Genomic DNA, 20,495 nt, shown 5'->3' on the forward strand with positions numbered 1-20,495 from the left:
TTTTAACTTATTTAATTGCCACTTTCTTATTGCTTTCAAATAATTCTTGGTTTTCCAAGTGATATTTGCATGTTATTTTAAGGCCTAGTTCTTAAAACTCAATGTTTTCAAGGGAAGGAAATCAGCTGCATTCTGAGGTTGACTTTTAAATGGTTTGAAAATATTAGGCAGGATTTTTAGTGCCTTAAAATTGGATGAGAGAACAAAATGAAGCCTTGAGACTAAAGTTTAAATACTCGGAGCAAGCTTTTTTCTAATTACTGTAGCTTAATGCTAGAGGAGTAAAAAAAAATCAATATATTTCACTTAGATGAGTTCTCCAAGTGCCTGGTACCACTGTGCTGACTGCAATACGTAAGTTTGGTGAGAAATGACCAAAAATTAAACTGGTAATTTACATTTCTCTGTATTTTCTCATATTCTGTGTGCAATTGCTACAGCACCTTAGAATGCTGATTACTTGTAGTAATTGTCTTTGTAATTAGGCTGAAACATCCACTTTGCTATTTTCTACATGAAAGCACTGAAATACTGAGCAGATTTTAGCCAAATTAAGTTTTCCCTGAGTTTCTGATGATTTTCCACGTGCAGATACATGGAAATGTAAAGATCTTGTTCCTGGATCAGTCAAGTTTTTCTGCCAAACACTGAAAATTTGGATTAATCCTGATGGCTTAAACAATTAATATCCCTGGTGGTGACTGCCAGCGGAGCTGTGGCTGCTTGCACAGACCCCACAATTCCTTTGGAATTCCACCAATTTGAAAATTACAGCCTTAAAAATTATAGTTACAGTGCTGCTGTCATTTCCTGCAGTCTTTTTGAACGTGAGCATGGAATCAGCTGGAATTGTGACCTGCAAAGAGATAATCCAGGCTCAGACAGGCTGTCACTCACCTTTCCTCTGCAACAAAGTGAGCAGGTAGCACTGAGACATCTCCTTAATGAAGTGGCTTTGGTGCCTTTTATCTGTGTGAAGGACAAAATTACCAGGATTCTTGCTTAATGATGGTGTCATTTTTTTTTTCCCTCCCCCAGTGTTTACAAAAAAAAAAAAAATTATCCAGCAACATGAAAGACTCCCAGCAAAATGGTCTGTGTGGTTAAATTAGAAAACTCTGTAGGGCTGTAACATTCAGGTCTGTATTTAAAATGAGAGAAAAACATGAAGTTACATCAGTAATAAAAGTAAATTCAGAAAAATGCTGTGAGATTTGAAATAAGGGGGTTTTTTTTCAGCTTCTTTGAATCCAGAAATCTGATTTTTTTCTAGAAATGTACCAGGGGTTTTCTGACTGCAGTTTGAGGGGGGCTTTCCTTGTTTTCCAGGATATTCCCAGCACATCCGTGAGCACATCCCTGACCTTGCTCTCCAGCAGAACCTGCAGATGGGGAGGCTCTGTGACATCCTGGGTATGTGATCAGCTCCTCTTTCTGCTTATTCCCCCAGCTGCCACTGAAAGAAAACAACACAAGGACTTTATTTTGGTATCAATATAAAATATAGAGCATGGAGAGGCTGAGAAGGAATTGTGGCATTTCCTGGCCGTGTTATCCATAAAAAATCCTCTGCAGAGGTGGAGCAGCCTCATCCCTTGAGCTGCTCAGCACCACAGAGTGTTCAGTGCTCTCCAAAACGAGGGAGCTCACACAAAGATGTGCTGCAAAACAGCCTTATTTAAACCCATTTTTATTTCCTTTTAAATCAGCAAATGAGGCAAAAGGCATCTATTTACATTTAAACGTTTTTTGGGTTTTTTTTTTCTGATTCTTCTTTGCTTCTTTTAAGCAAAGCAGGGAAGGATATTATTTAGCAGTGACCAACTTCATTGGCTTCCTGGAATGACATATTTTACATGATTCATGTATATTTCAGGATCATTATTATTTTATAAATGCCATTTAGTAAGTTTGGAACAAAAATATATTAGATCCAGAAATTTACAGTTGCCTAAAATAATAATGTAATTGCCTTTATATATTATCTAGGCACTAATACTGTTTTTTTCCACTGTTCTAATTTTTACTTTTTTTTTTTTTTAACGTGGATTTCTTTGGCTGTTAAATGATAGAAACTTAAAGGGACAAAGTCAGACATTAAACAGATTTTTCTGATTTCTGAACATGAAAATTGGTTCTGCTGTAAAACATACCACAAGGAAGATATAAACTAGTGAAATATTAACTAGTTTATGCACTGAATCACGTGCTTTACCTGTGCCTGGCAAAGGAGCACTGAGATTTTCCATTTTGGTTTGTTTTTCCTTTGGAAAAGCAGAGGATTTCCTCGTTGGCTGTGACCTCCTGTGAGTTAAGCTGTCCCTGGAGTCCCACTGTGTCCTGAGGAGACTTTATCTCTCTTTTTAGAACAGTGCTACAGCAGTAAAATGTGCTGCAGCTTTTTATTCCCCAAACTCACTTGAGTTGTCAGTTTTTCACTTGAATATTGACTGGTGCTGAACTCTTCTATTAGTTATTTTTAAAAGTTTTCTGGCAAATAATTATACAAAGACTCTGGTAGTGGGCTCTGTGGTACTTCAATGCCTCAGGTGAGTTCTGGCCTCACTTTTTAAATGTGGATTACTTCCCTGCAGCTCTGCCAAAACAAAATCAAGCAATGGGATCTCTTATTCATTTCAAAAGGTTTCCTTGTCCAGTCCTTGCTTTGCTGCAGTCATTCCATGGAGTAGCAGTTATCCCTGGCACTTGTGCATAATAAAACAATGCAAGGCTTCCCATTTTTATTTGGATCAAAATATTGGAGTGCTCTTTACCTCAAGGCCCATTAATTCATTAGCTCATCTATTACCATTAATATTTTAGCAGAACAGAGTGGTTAAAATGTTCCCAAACTGCCTGTATGACAGATTTCCCTTCTGTGTGGACACAGCCCTTCAGCCCAAGCTGTTTTCCATGAGGAAAAGCAGATTTCCACACCGTGCTGCCCTGCACACTGCCATGCCCAGCAATGGTTATTAATGATACCCCACCCTGAGCTTTTGTGTGAGCAGCACAGGAGTAGGAACAGCCCATGGAAAATCCAGGCAGCGTAGAAAATTGCAATTTCCTCAGCTTTCTCAACTGAATGGCTCAGTTTTATAATTTACTGGCATTAATGGGATACATTTTTAAGGCTGTTCAATTCCCATTGATGTTAATGGGAGTTGGGCTCACAAACCCCCCCTGCACCACTTCCCAAATCCTGCCCCAATATGTTCTGCACACTGAATCCCAGGAAGCAGCTCTTCCTTTGGGAAATGCTGAAGCACAGCAGAAAGCCCTCAGATTTGGGAACTGAACCTCCTTTTTCTTTCTTTGCAGTGCTTTTTGAGGAGAGCTGTTGGGGAGCAGAGGGTTGGGGGTGCTGGGGTTGCTGTTGGGAGTGCTGTACCTTTCTCCCAGCAGTGAGCATTGTGCCCCTTTGTTTCAGATGCCAACGTGGACGTCATCTACATCTGCCCTCTTGCTCTGAGTGAGGAGTTACTGCAGTATTACAATAAACTCCTGGGTCTGCAGGCAGCTGTTAGATCTGGGAACCCTGAGGACATGGCTGACCTGCAGGACAGGTTCAAAATTCTCACCCCTGAAGCTATAAACAGCTTCCCTGTGAGTTTGTCTTCTAATTACTACAGCTTGAGGGATGCAGTAAAATTAAATTGGAAATTTTATAACTTGCAACGCTCTGGTGCACATCAGTGAAATATTATTGCAAGTTTAAGGGCTTTACTGATTAGACTACTAGTTAGAGCATTGGAAATAAATATCCTGGTTTAGGTTTATAGTCTTGCTTGAGATAGTCCTAGATTGGCTATTTGCAGGCTCTTGTCCCTTCCGACTCTGTGCTTGGGACTGGGAACTTGATAGATTTATATCTCTAAGCAAATCATAGCAATAAACCATTCTTATTACTCAAACTTTATCTCTGACTAGCCCAGCATTCAATCATTCCTGTGTTTGCACTGGCTCTTGCAACTAGATCCACTGCAAAGCTCCTTAAAAAACAAGACTTAAACAAAGTTTGGTAATAATGCAGAAATCTGACTTTCAAACAGAATAATACATAAATATGAGCTTCAATAATACAAAAGTTATAATAATAATAGAGTAGAATCCAGACTAATAATTAATAATAGAGAAATATTGGTTCCAAACCTGTAAAGTCAGGTTTAAATCCATGTGCTAAACATGTTCTAATTAACATACAGTGTGTACAGTGCTTGTAAAAATGCTGCAGTGCAGTGGAGACTTCACAGTGAATAATAGTTTTATATTGTAAATATTGAACCTACAGTGTCTTGGCTGGGATTTGATGTTCAGCAAACTCTGTGGCACATTTAGGGGCTTTGCTTGAAGCCCTGCTGCTGGTTTTGCTATTTTTTTCTTTTTATATTGCACTTTGACAGTCATAGCAGGTTTTTTTTCCTCTGGATGCTGGTTTATTTTTCCAATAGTAACTCCCAGCTATGAATTAATGCCAAAATCTGTCAGGAGAATTGGCACCACCAGATTTTAGGTGAACGAGGTTGAGGTAACTCATGGCTGTTTAGTGCCATTCACCTGTTAATGTGCAAAATCCACCTTGTTTTCATTTAACATGTGTTCTTTGCCATATAATAATTAACATTTTTAATGAATGCATCCTCTGTGTGGAGAGGAATCTGCCCTGAACTGCTCCTGGTCATCCCTTGGCTTCAGTGCCAATTTGGGCTGTGTAAGGGTTTGAGTTTCTAAGCTCTTTTAAAAGATCTTTCTCCTGGGCTATTGAATAAAAAGCTTTTATTGCACCTAATGGATCGAAATTTATTCCCAATCAATGAAAGTGTGGCTTGAAGGCCACTTCAGAGGGCTCCTTTTAGCAATTCCAGAGGTACAAATCAGCCTAGCACGTTTTCCCAGCTGCTTTGGTGGAGCTGGATGGAAGGAAAATGTGTGGAAAAGGCACAGCTGGTCCTGATCCCGCACTTGAGGGGTGTCCAAGTGGAGGCAGCTTTGCTCTCCTGGTGATTCTGATGCCAATGTCAGATCTGGGATCTTGGGAAGCTGGAAACAAAACAGAAATCAAAGGTTTGAGAGCCCAGAACTTTGGTTAATCCCACATCCCCTGTTCCTGCTGCAATCCCTCAGTTCTGATTTTCCCTGCTCTCCCTCCCACTCCTGCATACTCTGGCAGCTCTAGCACTCTCAAAAAGCAGGAATGAAGCAGCTTTTACGGCCTGACCTCCTTAATTAACTGTAAAATCCATTCTTGAGGGTGACAAAGCAAATCTCCTCCCTACAACCCCACTGTGGCCCCAGGCTGGGAATGGATCCTGTTCCCTGCATGCAGAACTCTGGGATGGGCAGGGAGCTCCCTGCTTTGCACCAGTGCTCAGGTAAAGGGAATCCATGGATCACAGCTTGAAATGTCTTGGCTTTAAAACCAAAAGGGCTCCAGGTAACTTGTTTGCTGTTCTTTTCATCCTTAAACCTCTGTAATTATCTTTTTTCTGCTGTAGCTTTGGGGAGTGTCCCTTCCTGCTGTCCTTGCAGGGTGCCCAAATCCTTCACAGAGAGATTTGGGCACTTTTTGGAGCTGTGTTGGGTGTGAGAAAGCATCAAGGGACTGACAGAAAGGGATTCCTTGTGTTCTTTTCCAGCACCATCCTCCCTATCCAAACAATGAAATCACCATTTCTACTTCAGTCCCTGGCAACGAATATCCAGGACTTGGAAGGAAAATATTCTGTTCTTCAGTTCTTCAGTGCTGGAAATCCCTGGCAAATCCAGGATTTACATTATCCTGAAAATTCCTGAGGCCTAAATGAGATGAAATCTCAATAGGAAGATGATTTTCTCCTTGCTGGGATTATGATTTGTCCATGTCATTTTATTGCAGTGGATTTCTCTTGTGCAGTTTCTTCATCCCTGTGTTATCCTCAGTATATTTTTGGGAAAAGAATTGGAATATATGCAGGCCATGCATGGGATATGTTGTTTAAAACATCTTTGAGGTTTCACCAGCCATGATATTCTTAATTTAAATTCCAAGCTTATAGGATATGTCATGAGCTGCTTGTTCAGCAATAGATCTTTTTTGGGGGAAAAAATGAGAAATTCCTTCCAAAAAGTTGGAACCTTTGTATTTTAAGCATAAAAAAACTACACAAAACTGCTCCCCTCTCCTTAAGTGGTCCTTTAGATCAGCAATCAGAGCTCCTGTGAAATGGAAATGTGCATCCCCAGTAATTTAATGTAAGCACTGAAAGCTTTTGTAAATCAAAGTGTTTTATTCTCAGAGAATCACTTCAAATACCACTGAACTGTGTGTGAAACACATTCCCTGCTATAGGGAGGGGGGGGATTCTTCATTTTTTTATTGATTTTTAGGAGCTCTGGAGTTAAACCATGCCAGGAGTGTTGCTGAGATGAATCACTATTATCCAAAGGCCAGCAGCCTCTGTGCCTGACAGAAGGATAATTCCACACGGATCAAATAAATACAGATGTGTAGTAATTAGTTCTATTCCCAACGAGGCCATTTCCAACCCACTAAAGATGTGCACGATTATGGAGCCTCACCCCAACAGCTTTTATCAATTTAAACTGCTAAGCTACAGGATAGGTCATAACCCAGCCTGCTATTAATAATGTATTTATTGTGGGCAACATTAGGAATTAGGGGGAGAAAAAAAAAAAAAAACAACAGCAAAAAAGCCCACTTTTCATAATAATAAATGTTCTCTTTTTCCAGGAGCATCACTTGTGCCTGGCCACTGTGCTCAAGTACAGCCCCAGGACCCTGCAGAGGCTCCAGGCTCTGCTCCAGGGCAGGGATGCCTACGTGGTTGGGGGTGTTCCCCACCTGGATGATTTGGCAGTGGCCGACCAGCTCCAGGTGCCACTTTTGGGCTCAGAGCCAGCAGTGGCTCAGCTCTACAGCACCAAGTCTGGCAGCAAGAGAATCTTTGCCAGCGCTGGGGTGCCAACCCCTCCTGGAGAGCAGGACATCCACAGCAGGGAGCAGGTGAGCTGCTGGGGTGAGGGTTTGGGTCATTCCAGTAACTCCATTGAGGAGTTATTTAATATTGCAAATATTAAACCTACAGCGTCTTGGATTTGATTTTTAGCCAACTTTGTGGCATATTTAGGGGCTTTGCTTGAGGCCCTGTTGCTGGTTTTGCTTTTTATTTTTTCAACTGAACTTTGACAGTCATAGCAGGCTTTTTTCTGGATGCTGGGTTATTTTTTAATAGTAACTCCCAACTGTTTTTCCAGTAGTAACTCCCAAACTCTCGTGGGTTTGATCAAGTCTTGGGTGAGGTTGGGTCCTTTTTTGGCTCGATTAAATGCAGTTTGCCCAAGGCAGGAAGGAACACAATCACCCTGGGGTTCTTCATGGGCTTGAGGATATAAAAGTGTTTGGTCCAATATTTGAGACAGTTTGTGCTGGTGCCCCATGGGTGAAATCATGAAATGAATCCATTTTACCAGTGACTGAAGATGAACATTTTGCAAAAATGCTTGTTCTAAGGGGAAGAAATCCCCCCTTCAACCAGCCTGTTCCCACCGAGGTTCACTGAGCATCTTTGCAGTTTTACTTTGTGCCCAGCCTGTCATGGCTAAATTCATCTCTCTTGTTGGCATGGCCAGTAGAAAAATATCAAACCCCTATTGAACTGAAATTACGAGGCACAAGAGGTTTCTGCACTTTCATTTTGCATGTTTATTTTGCAGCCAGTTCCTCAGTATTTTATTCTCTAAGCTGATTTTGCAATTTACAATGATATGTCTAAGTATTTATTTAAAAAAAGCAACATTTTTATGGTGGTGTTACTTCTCATCCAGGGAAATAATCATTGCTAAGGTTTTTTGTAGGTGCTCCTGTTTCTTAAAGAGGCTTTTCACATTGCTTTAGTTTTTATTAATCACCTTTAGCACTGAACAGTCTAAGCTACACAAATCCATTGCAACTTCTCCAGTAGATGAAATAAATATATGATCAATGACCTGCAAAACAGCTGTTTGATTTATTTGATTTACGTAAATTATTTAACAATACTTCTGGTTCATCCTGCAGGGTTATGGAATTTCTCCTTCTGTTGTTTGCTTGTATGAAATATTGACATTTTAGGTTAAATAATCAAAGCGAGGTGACACTATGGTAAAGCACAATTCAATTTTCACTTAAAGATAGCCCATAATTCTTTGTGATTGGTACAGTCCTTACAGGATTATTGATCCTTTTCATTATTGTAGGGGGAGCCCTCAAGAAAAACACATTTATGGGATTCTCAAAAGCCACAAATGGAACACATGTAATTGTATTTTAGGTCAATCTTTAAAAAAAAAAAAAAAAACAAAAATCCCTCAAATTACTCTGTAAAATGTGGAAGACTCCAGCCAATGCAACAAGAACTGAGAATACTTTTACCAGGTTCAAAGTCATTTGCAGTTTCTAAGAAGCTAATTGCATCCTGCACCAGCTGGGCAAAAGGCATTTGAAAGCCATTTAAATCTGTGTACATACACAAATAAATAATTAGCATTTTTATAAAGCCTGCCTGGTACCTCCTCCGTGCATTTATAACCATGGAATGCACTCTCCAGTAGGAAAATTTCCCAGCTGTTTTGGCTGGTGTTACCCTGGCACATTTTTGCAAATAGCATCGTCCATCCCGTTTATGGAGCACTTCTGGTGATCCAAAACCTCAGACAAAACCCAAAAAACAACACCTGGGCAGGCAAATCCCTCTGTGCCAAAACCAGGGATGAAGGCCATGGAGTCTTCAAAGGCTGCTTTCCATCCCTGCCCAGCAGCTGCAGCAACACAAACACCTCTTTGAGAAAATGGACCCATATTTTTGGATTGTGCCCTTCCCCGACCCACACATGGGGCAACTGAGAGGTGTCTAAACACTTTTATTCCATTTTCAGTCTTATGAGAAAGGTGAGACATACAGATGTTATAATTCACACCACTAACAACTAACACTAACCACTAACAAACCAACTATTTCCTAATTACATTTTAAGTGTTTCTTGGCCTATCAGTTTTAGCCACACCATGCTGTAAATGCCTTAAAGCAAATAATCTAAAATTACCTTTTGTGGGTCCTGCTACAATGCATCTTTCAAAGTTCTATCTCTCTAAAATATCTAGTTTTATTTGCAAGGCCATCCTTTGAAACTTTTTCTAGCTCCTTTTCTCTCTCAGCAATGTCTGTCCTATTCCATGGCATTTCTAAACCAGCATTTCTTATCTCAAGATTTGCCTACAGATGCACACTATGTGTCTTCTGTCAGGCTTTGAGAATTTTGTACAAATCCATTTCCCACATTCTCCCCTCTCTTTTGAACAGAAAAATTTTCTTTGATGGCTTTGTCCATTGATTGCTGTGCACAGAGAAGTACACAGGACATTATTAACATTGTCACTATAATAAGCAGTGTAAATAAACTTATTTTGTAAAGCTCCTTCAGCCAAGGTGCAAAACTTTGTATTTCAAATAAGCCATCTAACTAAGTCATCACAGTATGTGTGCCTTCTGTCAGGCTTTCTCTACAAATCCATTTCCCACACATATTCAGGTAAAATAAACATTAATAATTGTGCCACATAAATAAATGGGAGCTGGAAGTGTGAGGAGCATTTTGGTGCTGTCCAACGTGAAGGATTTTGTGTCCCTGCTCTGCAGCTGCTCCGTGCTCTCAGCCAGCTCATCCTGGACAATCTGGAGGTGCAGCGCTGGCTCTTCAAGGTGGATGATGAGCGTGGAGGAGATGGCACTGCCTTCTGTGATGTCATTTCCCACCTGGAATGCCACCCCTGGATCCAGAGGGCACGACAGGGACACGGCCCCGCTCGTGTGAGTGACAAAATTGCATCTCCTGCCTTGTCTTGGCTCTTCAATGTTCCCTGAGGTCCCTCTGGCTCTAAATCTCCTCCCTGAGCCTTCACTTGAAGGTAAATGCTGATATCACAGCCCAGCCTGGCTTCACAAAGCAGCAGTAATTCAAATAAAACAGGGAAATCTTCCAAAATCTTCCAAAAGCTTTCCTTCTTCCAAAATCTTTCCTTCTTCCAAAAGCTTTCCTTCTTCCACAGTCTTTTTCTTCCAAAATATTTATTCCAAAATCTTCCAAAATATGAAGGAATGCCTGGCAGCCAAATGTGGAAGGACTTGCGTTGTAGCACTTCTATGCAGTAACGGTAAGGGTTTATACACTTTTTTTGGTATAAATGTTATATATTTTTTTAGCTAAAGTGAGGACATATAAAGGAAAGTTTATAGGCAGCGCAGCCTAATCTCCATAAAAAATTGGAATTATTTCCATAGAAAATTGGAATTATTGAAACAAAGATTAATTGGGATTGGGATTAAAATAGTTGAACACTGCTAATTTGAAATCGTACAGACTGATTGCTTTTTCAGCTGGTTTCCTATGGATTATTTTTGCTGGATGTTTTGCCTCATTAATAACTTTTAAACCTGTATGAGACAACACTTGTAGGTTTTGGTGATCATTAAACTCCTGCAACTTTTATTACCAGGGGTGTTCGGGTAAGGAGAGCCATCTATAAAAATCTAACTAAGGGAAATATTAGAGCGTGAATTCAGGCATTCCTGGATTCCTGAGAATCCCCAGGATTGAGAGGCTGGAAGATGATACATTTGAACTGCAGAAAAATCCATATGAAACCACCCTTTATTATTCTGCATTGCAAGAACTTGTAGCTTAAATATTCATTGGTATTTAAATGTGTTAATTTCAATAAGCATTTGATATTTCTGTATATCTTGCCAAATTCATTCCTAATGTAATGGTTTTAAAGCCAGAAGGAATGTATCCAGAAAAATTGTTTCATTTACATAAACTACTCATTATAGCTCCTCTGATTTTTTTAATTCAATCAAAACGGGTTTGAAATTTGGGGTTGATTGAATTATATTGTGTATTAAAGTTTCAAATTGGGCTGATTACGGTTCTGCTGCATTTGACAGATACAAAATAATTCCACTTTATAAAACAGAGTTCCTGATAGGAAGCTGAAGGGATAATTCCTCTGATCTGCAAGTTAGGCAGGATGAAGCAGAGCCCTGAAAATCCACCCCAGTGGGACACAAAGCTCAGGATGTATCCAGGTGCTGAGTCAGGACACAACCAGGAGTCAGCAGCTCCACTTCTATCCCTGATTTCAGTGGCATTCCCTGTTTCTGTGCCTTTTAAATTCTTTCCCTAAGTGCTTCTGCATCAAGGCCACAGTGAGCCCTGACTTCCTTTGGTTTTCCTTTTTGCTCCATTTACCTCAAGCTTGGATACAACCAGTGAGAAGCCCTTAAATGCAAACGCATGTTGGAAGTTGGGAAATAAACATGGAATAAGGAATTTGATGTCATTTCCCAGAGTCAGCAGACAAATCCAGGCCAATGCTGACATGGGCTTTGGCCAAGTGTTGTCCAGAGAAGTTCTGGGCTCCTGATCCCTGCAAGTGTCCCAGGCCTTGGAGCAGCCTGGGATGGTGGAAGGTGATGGAATGGGATTGAGGCCTTGTCAAGGCTGGCCTAAAACAGAGGCTGGGCAGAGTCACAGAACAAAGCAGGGATTTATTCAAGGATCTCCTCCATGGATCCACCTTGGGCAGCACCAGAGCCCAGCCAGGGCTGCCCCAGGAGGAACCAAAATGGTCCCAAAATGGTCCCAAAATGCACGAGCGCTCCCGGGGGCTCTCCCTGGGATCAGTTCTGCTCCATTGGCACCTTGGAGTTCATTGTCCCATTCCAGCTCCAGCCCAGGCAGTCCCATCCTTGTTTTTCTCTCTCCAGCCCACGGTGTTTGTGCTCCTGGGCTGAGATTTGGATCATTGTCCTTGGTGCCCAGCTGGAGCAGGAATTGTTTTGTCCCTGCTCTGTGCAGAGAGCTCAGCATCCCCTGATGTGGAGCCCAGACCCACACTCTAAAGCAGCACAGAATGTGAAAAATAGAAAATCCAAACCTGAGGCATCAGGATGATCCTGAAAATCCCTCCCAATCCAAACCTTTCTGTGATTCTAAAGCGTGGAACTTGTTGCTGTTTTGAGCACCTTGGACGTTTGCTCCCATTTCCCTGCCTTCCACGTTTACCCTCTTTTGAAACAAGGGCTGGAAGCCTCCCCGAGCCTCAGCACCGAGAGCAGAGGATTAAAACACTCCTTTGTCAGGAATCACCATTGTAATGATGCACATTTAAACATCAAAGCAGGAGTTTGTGCTTTCATGTCCTGGTGCAGTGTGGGGACCTGGTTCCTTTGATAATGAAGACGTCGTGTCACTGCCACACACAAACGGATGCTGGCAGGTTATTAAAAAATTCAGCTTCTTGATGAAAGACTATCCTGCAGGCTAGGAGCACAGTGAAAAGCCTCTCCATTCTGGTGGAATTATTAGAAATGAGAACATGACTGTAAGCACTAAATTATGGTAATACTTACAAATAGCATCATTTGCATAGCAGTTTAAGACACGCCACCCAGATTTTCCTCAGTGGCGTGGAGTAGGCAACAGATTAAAAATAATGGACTTGGTGAGTTTGAACTGTGTAAAAATCTATTCCAGCTAAAAATGAGCCCAATTTTAGATTCCTCATTGCAAATACAACACTGGGGCAGACCCAAATGCACGACAGGATTATGGATGGGTTTCACCTTGTTAACTTAATGCAGCCTCTGAGTTATCTGAACAATTAATTTGCAACTGCAGGAAAGGCTGAATTCATAAAATATTTCCAAATCCATCAGCCCCCTGTGCACTGCCCGTGTCTGTCAGCAGAGGAATTTCATCCTGAGGCCCAGAATCCAATGGCCCCATAGCCAGAGAACTGCTGTACTTTTGGCACTTGTGGGGTTGTTTCTGGAGACATCTTCCAGTGTGGAAAAGAACATCAGGGTCTGGCCCTAGCTGTACACAAAAAATTGAATAAATACTGAGTCTCCTTATCAGATTAATTATGTAAATGATGATTGTAGGGAACAAGTAAATTAATTTTTAACATCTGCAGGTCTTCAGTAACTAATTCAAGCTTCACTCACTCCATGCATAGCACAAAAAGTGGTTTTGCTGCTGTAAGAATAAGTAAATAGTTTTTTTTTAATATGTAGCTAAAGATATCCATAATCCTTATTAATATATGGTACAGCTGGGCATCTCCTGCTCAAAGTCAGCAGCTCAGATTCTGGAAAATCTCACCCAAACTTTTATGGACCCTTGCTGGGAGACTCTGAATTCATGGAAAATTCTCAATATTGCTGACACAATCTCTGGCTTAGAGGGATTCTGACTTCTTGGAGGCTGGGAGAGTATCCAAGAAATGGATGTGCTCACTCTATCTTCATATTTTCCTTTTTCTTAGGACTCAAACTCCCAAAACTCTTCCCTTTTAGGGCAAAGAGAACATCACCTTCCTGTTGGCATTGCCTTTTTTCTCTTTTTAACAACTCCCTTTTGTATAAATAACACGGGGCTGCAGGATCCCATCCTCTTGTGTAACTATGGAATTGTAGTAAATCACTAGATTAAATTACTACTGAAATTAATTTTAGAATTATCTTTTATTACCCTGTGACTTAATTAACCACCAGGACCAACAACATGGTGTGAGTTTATCTAACAGCAAGTCTGAAAATAACAAAAATCAGGCTGGAGACAGAAAGAAAGGGATAGAGAAGAGCTGAAAATCCAGGGATAAAACAAGACACAGAAAAAACAAGCAACAAATGCTCTCTGAATAAGCCCTTAAAAGTGGTGATAGCTACACAACCATTTCAAAACTCTCCATCAAATATCTGTCATAGGGGAAAAAAAAAAAAGGATTTAATGCACTTGGGCAGCCCTTGCTAGAAAAATGTTTGGGTTTTACTCCTGGAGTTGAATCTGAGGATTTTGTCTCTTTCTTTTCCTTACAGGCTATAATTCAGTTAATTTATTGCTATGAGGAAATTAGAATATTTTTAACAGGTGACAAATCTGGACAACTTTTGGTCTGAATCACCCGAAACAAGATTTGGATGCTGCTTGCAGGATTTTGAAATGATTGCTGTTGGGAAATAGGAATGCGAAATACTGGATGTTCCTTTAAATGAACCATTTTTTTGGTCAGCTTTTAAAAGGCCTGTAGTAAGTAATAGACGAATTTTGGGGTTAGCTGGCAATCAGGAATAGTGGGGAGCAGATTGGGTCCTGCTTGGATGAATTCCATGTGCTAAGATTTCCACATCTTATTTCTTTACTGAGTTCAGGAATTCAGAGTAGGATGTGTGTGCAAACAAATGAGGATAAAACCAATGCATCAAAAAATGTAATTTCAGAAACCTGCCACTGCCAGCACACTCCTTCCTGACCCCCTTTGAACACAGCAGAGCTTCCTAACACTGCTTTTTTCCTGATTTTTTATTAATTGATCTTAGTGTAACACCTAAAGCCCACGGAGGGGGTTCCTGGGGAAGGAGCCAGCTGTGCACGTGGAATTGCAGGTGTGGTATTTTTCCAGCCTGAAGAGGGCCAGAAACTCTGACAGATCCCCAGAAAATGCATTTGCAGCATTTTAGCATTTCATCTAACAGATATCATGGTTGACAGGGAAAGAAAAGGAGCCCAAAGACTTCAGGAAGAGCTCGCTGATGGAAAGGAGTAGTGCTGGAGGTTTCTAACGTGAGCAGAGCAGTTATTCCAAATAATTGAAATATTCATTGCACCTGCAAACAATCCTCAGTTTATTAAGATTATCTGCATGTGATGAGCAAATAAATAAATAAAATAAAGCAGAATTGTATCCCTGGGCTTGGTGAAATCCAGAATATCATCCCTGAACCACAAGCAGGGGCTCTGCAAGCTGTTTGGGCTGTGTGTCCTATTGATTTAATATGCTCCTAATCAGTACATAAAGCTATAGGCCTGCAGTGTTAATTTTTCATATGCTTACAAAGTACCCTTTGATTTTCTGTCACGCGTTAATTACAGCGTTTTGCCATTAAATAGGAAGCTTTGTGTAAACTAATTACTAGGTAATCATTGTCTACCGCCAGCGTGCTGTTCCTACCTTTTATTTTATTCGAGAAATGCACAGATCTCAGTCTGGAACCACTATACCTTCCAGCCATTAGCTCTCACTAATTCATAGCATTATTGTGCTAAGATTGTAGGAGTTGTAATTGTTGTGGTATCAGTGCTGTTAATTACCGGAGTAAACAGTTGAAATGGTGCCAAGGTCTATTGTACAAGGCAGAGGAAAAGGAGGTTTAAATGTTACTTCCACCATCTGGGGACTGGAGGAGAGGCAAATGCTCGAAAACAGCAGTGAGGCAATATCAGAACTTCAGCTCCAGGGTTTGAGGCCATATGGATCCAGAATATTTTGAATCAATTGAATTTAAGTGCCAGTTTGTAGCAATAACAGTGGGGAAGGAGAGGATAAAGCAAGAGCACTAAAGAAATGTGAAATGCCTTAATGTTGTTGCAGCCAATAAAGTGCCTGCTTGGATTATTTTAAAAATGTTTGTTTTGCTAAAATCCAAAAAGTAACACATAGGCAGCTTTGAGAATAAAGGGAGTTTAAATGTGTGTTGTTTGTGAAAAACAATGCAGGTTTTGTCTGACAATTCCTGTAGCATTACAGCAATTTCCATAAAATTCCAGAGAAGAGACTCTGGGTTTTCCATATAAGGTTTTTTTTTTTTCTTTTTGAAACCATATTTTTGGAATTCATTAGAATATTTTGTTTAAACCAGAAAGGAGAGCAAGTCACAGAAGTGTAGTAAATTTATAGAGATGGAAAAAGAGGAAAGTCAATTAATTGGGGAAATAATTTTCATCTGAGGGCATCAGAATTGTTTGTGCACTTGCAGAAATCTCTCTAAAAGACAGGAAAATGCACTTGCAGAAATCTCTCAAACACAGGAAAATGCCTTCAAACATTCCTGATCTCATTTTATATGAGAATTAACATCCCAGTGTCCCGAAATTACAAATGCTGCCTTTGAAATAAATATATGATTATTGTTCTGAAGAGAGATTTTTAAAGATCATGACAATTACGTTTTCTTTGCTCTGAAGGAAGATGTGGGGAACCTTGAACATGCAGGATGCACCTTGCAAAAGACACAATTTGGAATATTTATATACTAATTATCCTAATCTCAAATTAACATTCATTGGCTAAACAAGCAGAATTATTTGAGGAGTTCACAGCACTCTGAAGATCTTTTTTCTGGCTGATTTTTGGCAGCACAGATTCGATCTTTGATTTCCCTGCGTAGATTGTTTTCCGAGCAGGGATCTGGCAGCGAATTGCTGCTGCCAGTTTCGGAGTGTTTGCAAGAAATAGGAAGGATCTCTCTTCCTAAACAATCCTGGTTTATTTATTTTTTATTGGTCTGTTAGCAGATGTTAAAGCAGTTCAGGGCACAATGTAAACATGTGCTTTTGAATGGATGCTAAATAGGAAGGTGCACAATGAAAGGAGCAGTTGGGAGAGGGTTTGGAGCAGGGCAGAGGGGGTTTTGTGGGGTTTTTGTGTGTGTGTGCTTGAATTTAGAATTAAAAGAGAAGTGCTTGATCTTTCAGTGCCCAAACCCTCCAGCCCGGCCGGAGAACCGTGGCCCCATGTGGCGTGAAGAAAGGAGCAGCACTTGAAGGACTGGAGGTTTGAAAGGGAGCTGAGCTCCTTGTTCTGGGAGCCTGGCAGGGGCTGTTTTGGGGTTCATTGAAGCGTGGCAGATGTGCCTCAACCCCACCAAAACCCCTCGAGTGGGAGCAGGCCAGCGAGGATGAGCCCGGGCGAGTGCAGGATTCTGGGTCTGTGCTCAGCACCCCTCCATGGCAGGCAGCTGAAATGGGCCATTAGCTATCAGGGAAAATTGTCTTTGCTCCTTTCAGCAGATGGAGCAAATATTTTACAAAGCAATTTTACATAGGAAAAGCATTTGTGTGAGACGGTAATGACGGCTGTTTGCCATGATGGGACCCGAGCTCTGAACATGCTTTCCCAGCTCTGGGGAAGGCAAAATTGGCACTTTTTGAATTTGAAAATTTGCAGTTAACGGCGAAAAGCCCGGGCTTTAAATCAGGTGGCAAACTTTAAGCAAATAGCGGGTTTTCAGTGTGTCACTTCCAAAGCCATTCCCAGTTTTAGAGATCTCTCCATTTATTCTGTTCACTGTGGTGCTTTTGTGCTTCTGGCCAGGGAGAATGAGGGAAAAAAGTGTCCAATCAGTTTAATTTGCAAAATAGGAAATAATGGCAGCTACTTGGACAATTGGGCAGCAGTCACTGGCTTCTTCCACGGTTGCTGGTGCCACTGAGAACATCAGAACGAGCTGGGCTGGAGCAGTTCCCACCCAGACTGGAGTAAGTTGTCCCAGCTCCACTGAGCACAAGAGAAAGGATGGACTTACAAATGGCAGGAATTGTCACTGTGCCCTCCAAGGGACATAAATTGCCACAGCTCCACTGACTGCAGCAGAGTCGTGGCACTTTGTATTGCTCAGGAGCTCTCTGCTGATTTTATTCCTCTCTGGCCCACTCAGCTTTCCTTTAAAGGGATCTGGAGTTCCTTTCTTCACTCTGTTTGCTTGCAAGGTCTCAATAATTTCCTTTCCATCTGGTTTTTAGCTAAAAAGCCCTGTGTCTTACACATCCTGCTCTGCAGCCTCTTGCTTTCCCCAGATCTTTCTTCCTGTTTCTTCTTTCTATTTATTTATTTCTCTCCTTTTCAGCTTTTCTTTCTTTTTCTTTCTGTCTCCAGCAAATTTCCTACCACTGCCTTCAACATCTGCCACACTTGGTCCTAATTCTGTGTTGCAACTGCCTAAGAAAACCTTTCAAAATTCATCTTGCAGAAGGGTGAGAAATTATTTCTCATTTACTGGGAAAAAGCTGTATTTTTTTTTTTATTTTTTTTTTTTTTGTGCTTCTCCATTGTTATAAAAAGGTGCTAAACCAGTTTGGAGACATGTAAAGATTTCTATACGATGTAAACAATATTTGGGCTGCTCATTTTTATTGCTAGTAAGAAACATCAGCTGCAAGGTTTGAACAAATGCTCCCTGTTTCTGTTTAGCTGTGGTCCTGGATTGTTTTGGGCCGCATCAAGAGAGAAAACATTGGTAGGCTCTGCTGGAGATACTGTCCAATTTAAATGAAATTAGCCAGCTGAGCACTGATCCTTTTAAAAGGTTTGACTTCATGAGTGAATGCTGGATCCAGGCTTGAATTTGCCTACTAAAACTCCCAATAATCAGGATTATTGCCTTTGTAGAGCTTACACTCGCAAAAAAAACCAAACCTCCAACCAGAATTGCAGGAGCTGATCCTTAAAGGGTGACTCCCTTATCTGAGCACCCTGACAGCCCAGGCATTGTGCTTGGGGCTCAGGGAGGTTTGGCAGATTTTCTTGAATTGATTATTTGTTTAAAATCCTGCTTTGTTTCTCTCGGCCAGGTTTGGTGCTCACATCCTTCACACTCACCAGAGCTGTGGCTGCCCCTGGATCCCTGGAAGTGTCCAAGGCCAGGTTGGAACCTGGGATAGTGGCAGGGATGGGATTTGAGTTCCCTCCCAACCCAAACCATTCCAGGGTTCCATGATTTATTATCCTAAAGCACCATCCTTAGATGTGCAAGAAGAACTTTGAAAAGGCAGAGAAAAAGTCCCTTGGAAGTTCTGTCTGATTTTGCAGCCAGGTTAGGAATGTTTCTTCCACAGCCACGTGTGAAAGGAGAGACAGCACTGGAAATTTGTGTCCCAGTTTAATTGTTCCTTACACAACCTTGAGCACAGCACTCCCAAAAGCCTCCACATCCAGCAGAGATTTCTGGGTTTTTTTCCCCCTGTGATTTATCAAAATCTTCCAGGCAGCCACTGCACACCTCTTGCTTTGTGTGTTTTTATATTTCTGTTTAAATTCCTTGCAAGCCCAAGCCAGCAGGTCTCAGGGATGAGGTGGGAGTGACAGAGGTGTTGCTGGGTGTGCTGCCAGCTGGGAACTGATTTGTGGGGCAGAAATTCCAGGCCGTCCATCACGTCTCACATCCTCTCTCCAAAGCTGAGAGGATTTTCATGAGCCACCTCAGCCTGTGCCTTGTTAGCTCAGCAATAATTCAGCACAAACCCAAACCCACACAAGGCCAATGGATGTTTGCTCACTGCTCTGCTGTTTCAGCCAGCTCAGCCATCCAAAACCAAAATTTCTCCTTTGGATCCTGAGGAAATGAGCAGGGTAAAGACCTGAAGTTGGGTAAATTCTGAGCTTGGATCTCATGTTTTATGTGCTCCATTGTTTTTGGGTAAATTCTGAGCTTGGATCTCGTGTTTTATGTGCTCCATTGTTTTTGGGTAAATTCTGAGTTTAGATCTTGTGTTTTATGTGCTCCATTGTTTTTGGGTAAATTCTGAGCTTGGATTTCATGTTTTATGTGCTCCTTTGTTTTTGGGTAAATTCTGAGCTTGGATCTCGTGTTTTATGTGCTCCATTGTTTTTGTCATGAGGTTGTGCTGCTTAGTGTATTGAACTACTGACTAAAACCCTTTTTAACCCCTTTTTTGTGATATTTTTAAAGACAAGAACATCTTTTTCTCCTCATTATATGCTAGGAGCCCACATATGCCATATCAGCATCACCATCTGAGCCCCTCCATATTTTTAATGTATTTTTCCCCTCAGTTGTCACCCTTCCATGGCTGAGCAGGGTTTTTCCAGCTCTCCTGCATGCAGAGTTAATCCCAGATTCCCCATTTGCCCAGAGAAGCTGTGGCTGCCCCTGGATCCCTGGAAATGTCCAAGGTTGGATGGGCTTGGAGCAGCCTGGGGCGGTGGGAGGTGTCCCCGCCATGGCAGGGGTGGCACTGGGTGGGATTTAAGTTCCCTTCCCCCCCAAACCATCCAGAGATTCCAATCACTGCTCCATCCTCCTCGTGCTGGTAGGCAAATCACAGCGGAGTCATTTTGCATTTGCATTTTTGGTTCCTTTACATCATGTGCTCCGTGACAAAGCCCATCTCTACAAACTCACCGCTCCGGAAAAACAGCTTTAATTTTTTATTTGCTATTCTTAGCTGTCAGCCATGAGGTTTCCTCATGTTCCTCCAGAGCCTGGGATGAAGTGCTTGTGGCTGAGGACATTGAGCAGAGGAGGGCTGGTCATTGCTGCAGCACGGGGTGCAGAGGAGAGGGGATGGAAAACAGAGGAAAGAGCCCCGGGGGAGCAGGGGGAGGCTCACGAAGCAGCAAGAAAAGGAGCCTGAAGCAATCCAGTCAGGGTCCTTGCACTTTATATGCTCCTGTTCTTCTGGCACTTTGGGGAGCAGTAAAAGCAGAGCAGTTACTTGCTGTATTTAATGGGGCTGGGCTGTGTGTGTGATAATAAAGAATTTAAAACTAGGAAAAAAGCCTGCTTTAGCTGTGGAGTGACTAATCAAATTCCACCAAAGACACAGGCACTTGGGAATTTGTTACAGATATTTTGCAGATTTAAAAGGATATCTCC

The 20,495-nt window shown here is 41.5% G+C and overlaps 1 protein-coding gene across 20 annotated transcripts in view; it reads left to right on the forward strand.

Annotated features, from left to right (window-relative positions):
* The window catches only part of IQCH (IQ motif containing H), a 69,258-nt gene that overhangs the window by 31,450 nt on the left and 17,313 nt on the right, over nt 1–20,495 (forward strand). For all 20 annotated transcript variants that reach the window (XR_014957715.1, XR_014957716.1, XR_014957717.1 and 17 more), the window contains 4 exons: nt 1,330–1,413; nt 3,431–3,606; nt 6,731–7,003; nt 9,675–9,845. Coding sequence is in view for 16 of the 20 variants with exons in the window: in XM_085589011.1 (XP_085445137.1) it covers nt 1,330–1,413; nt 3,431–3,606; nt 6,731–7,003; nt 9,675–9,845 (704 nt within the window). In the remaining 4 variants the exon portion in view is untranslated. The remainder of the gene's footprint in view (nt 1–1,329; nt 1,414–3,430; nt 3,607–6,730; nt 7,004–9,674; nt 9,846–20,495) is intronic.

This window comes from Lonchura striata, chromosome 10 (genome assembly GCF_050655825.1).
Source record: "Lonchura striata isolate lonStrDom1 chromosome 10, ASM5065582v1, whole genome shotgun sequence".
NCBI classification, from domain to species: Eukaryota; Metazoa; Chordata; class Aves; order Passeriformes; family Estrildidae; genus Lonchura; species Lonchura striata.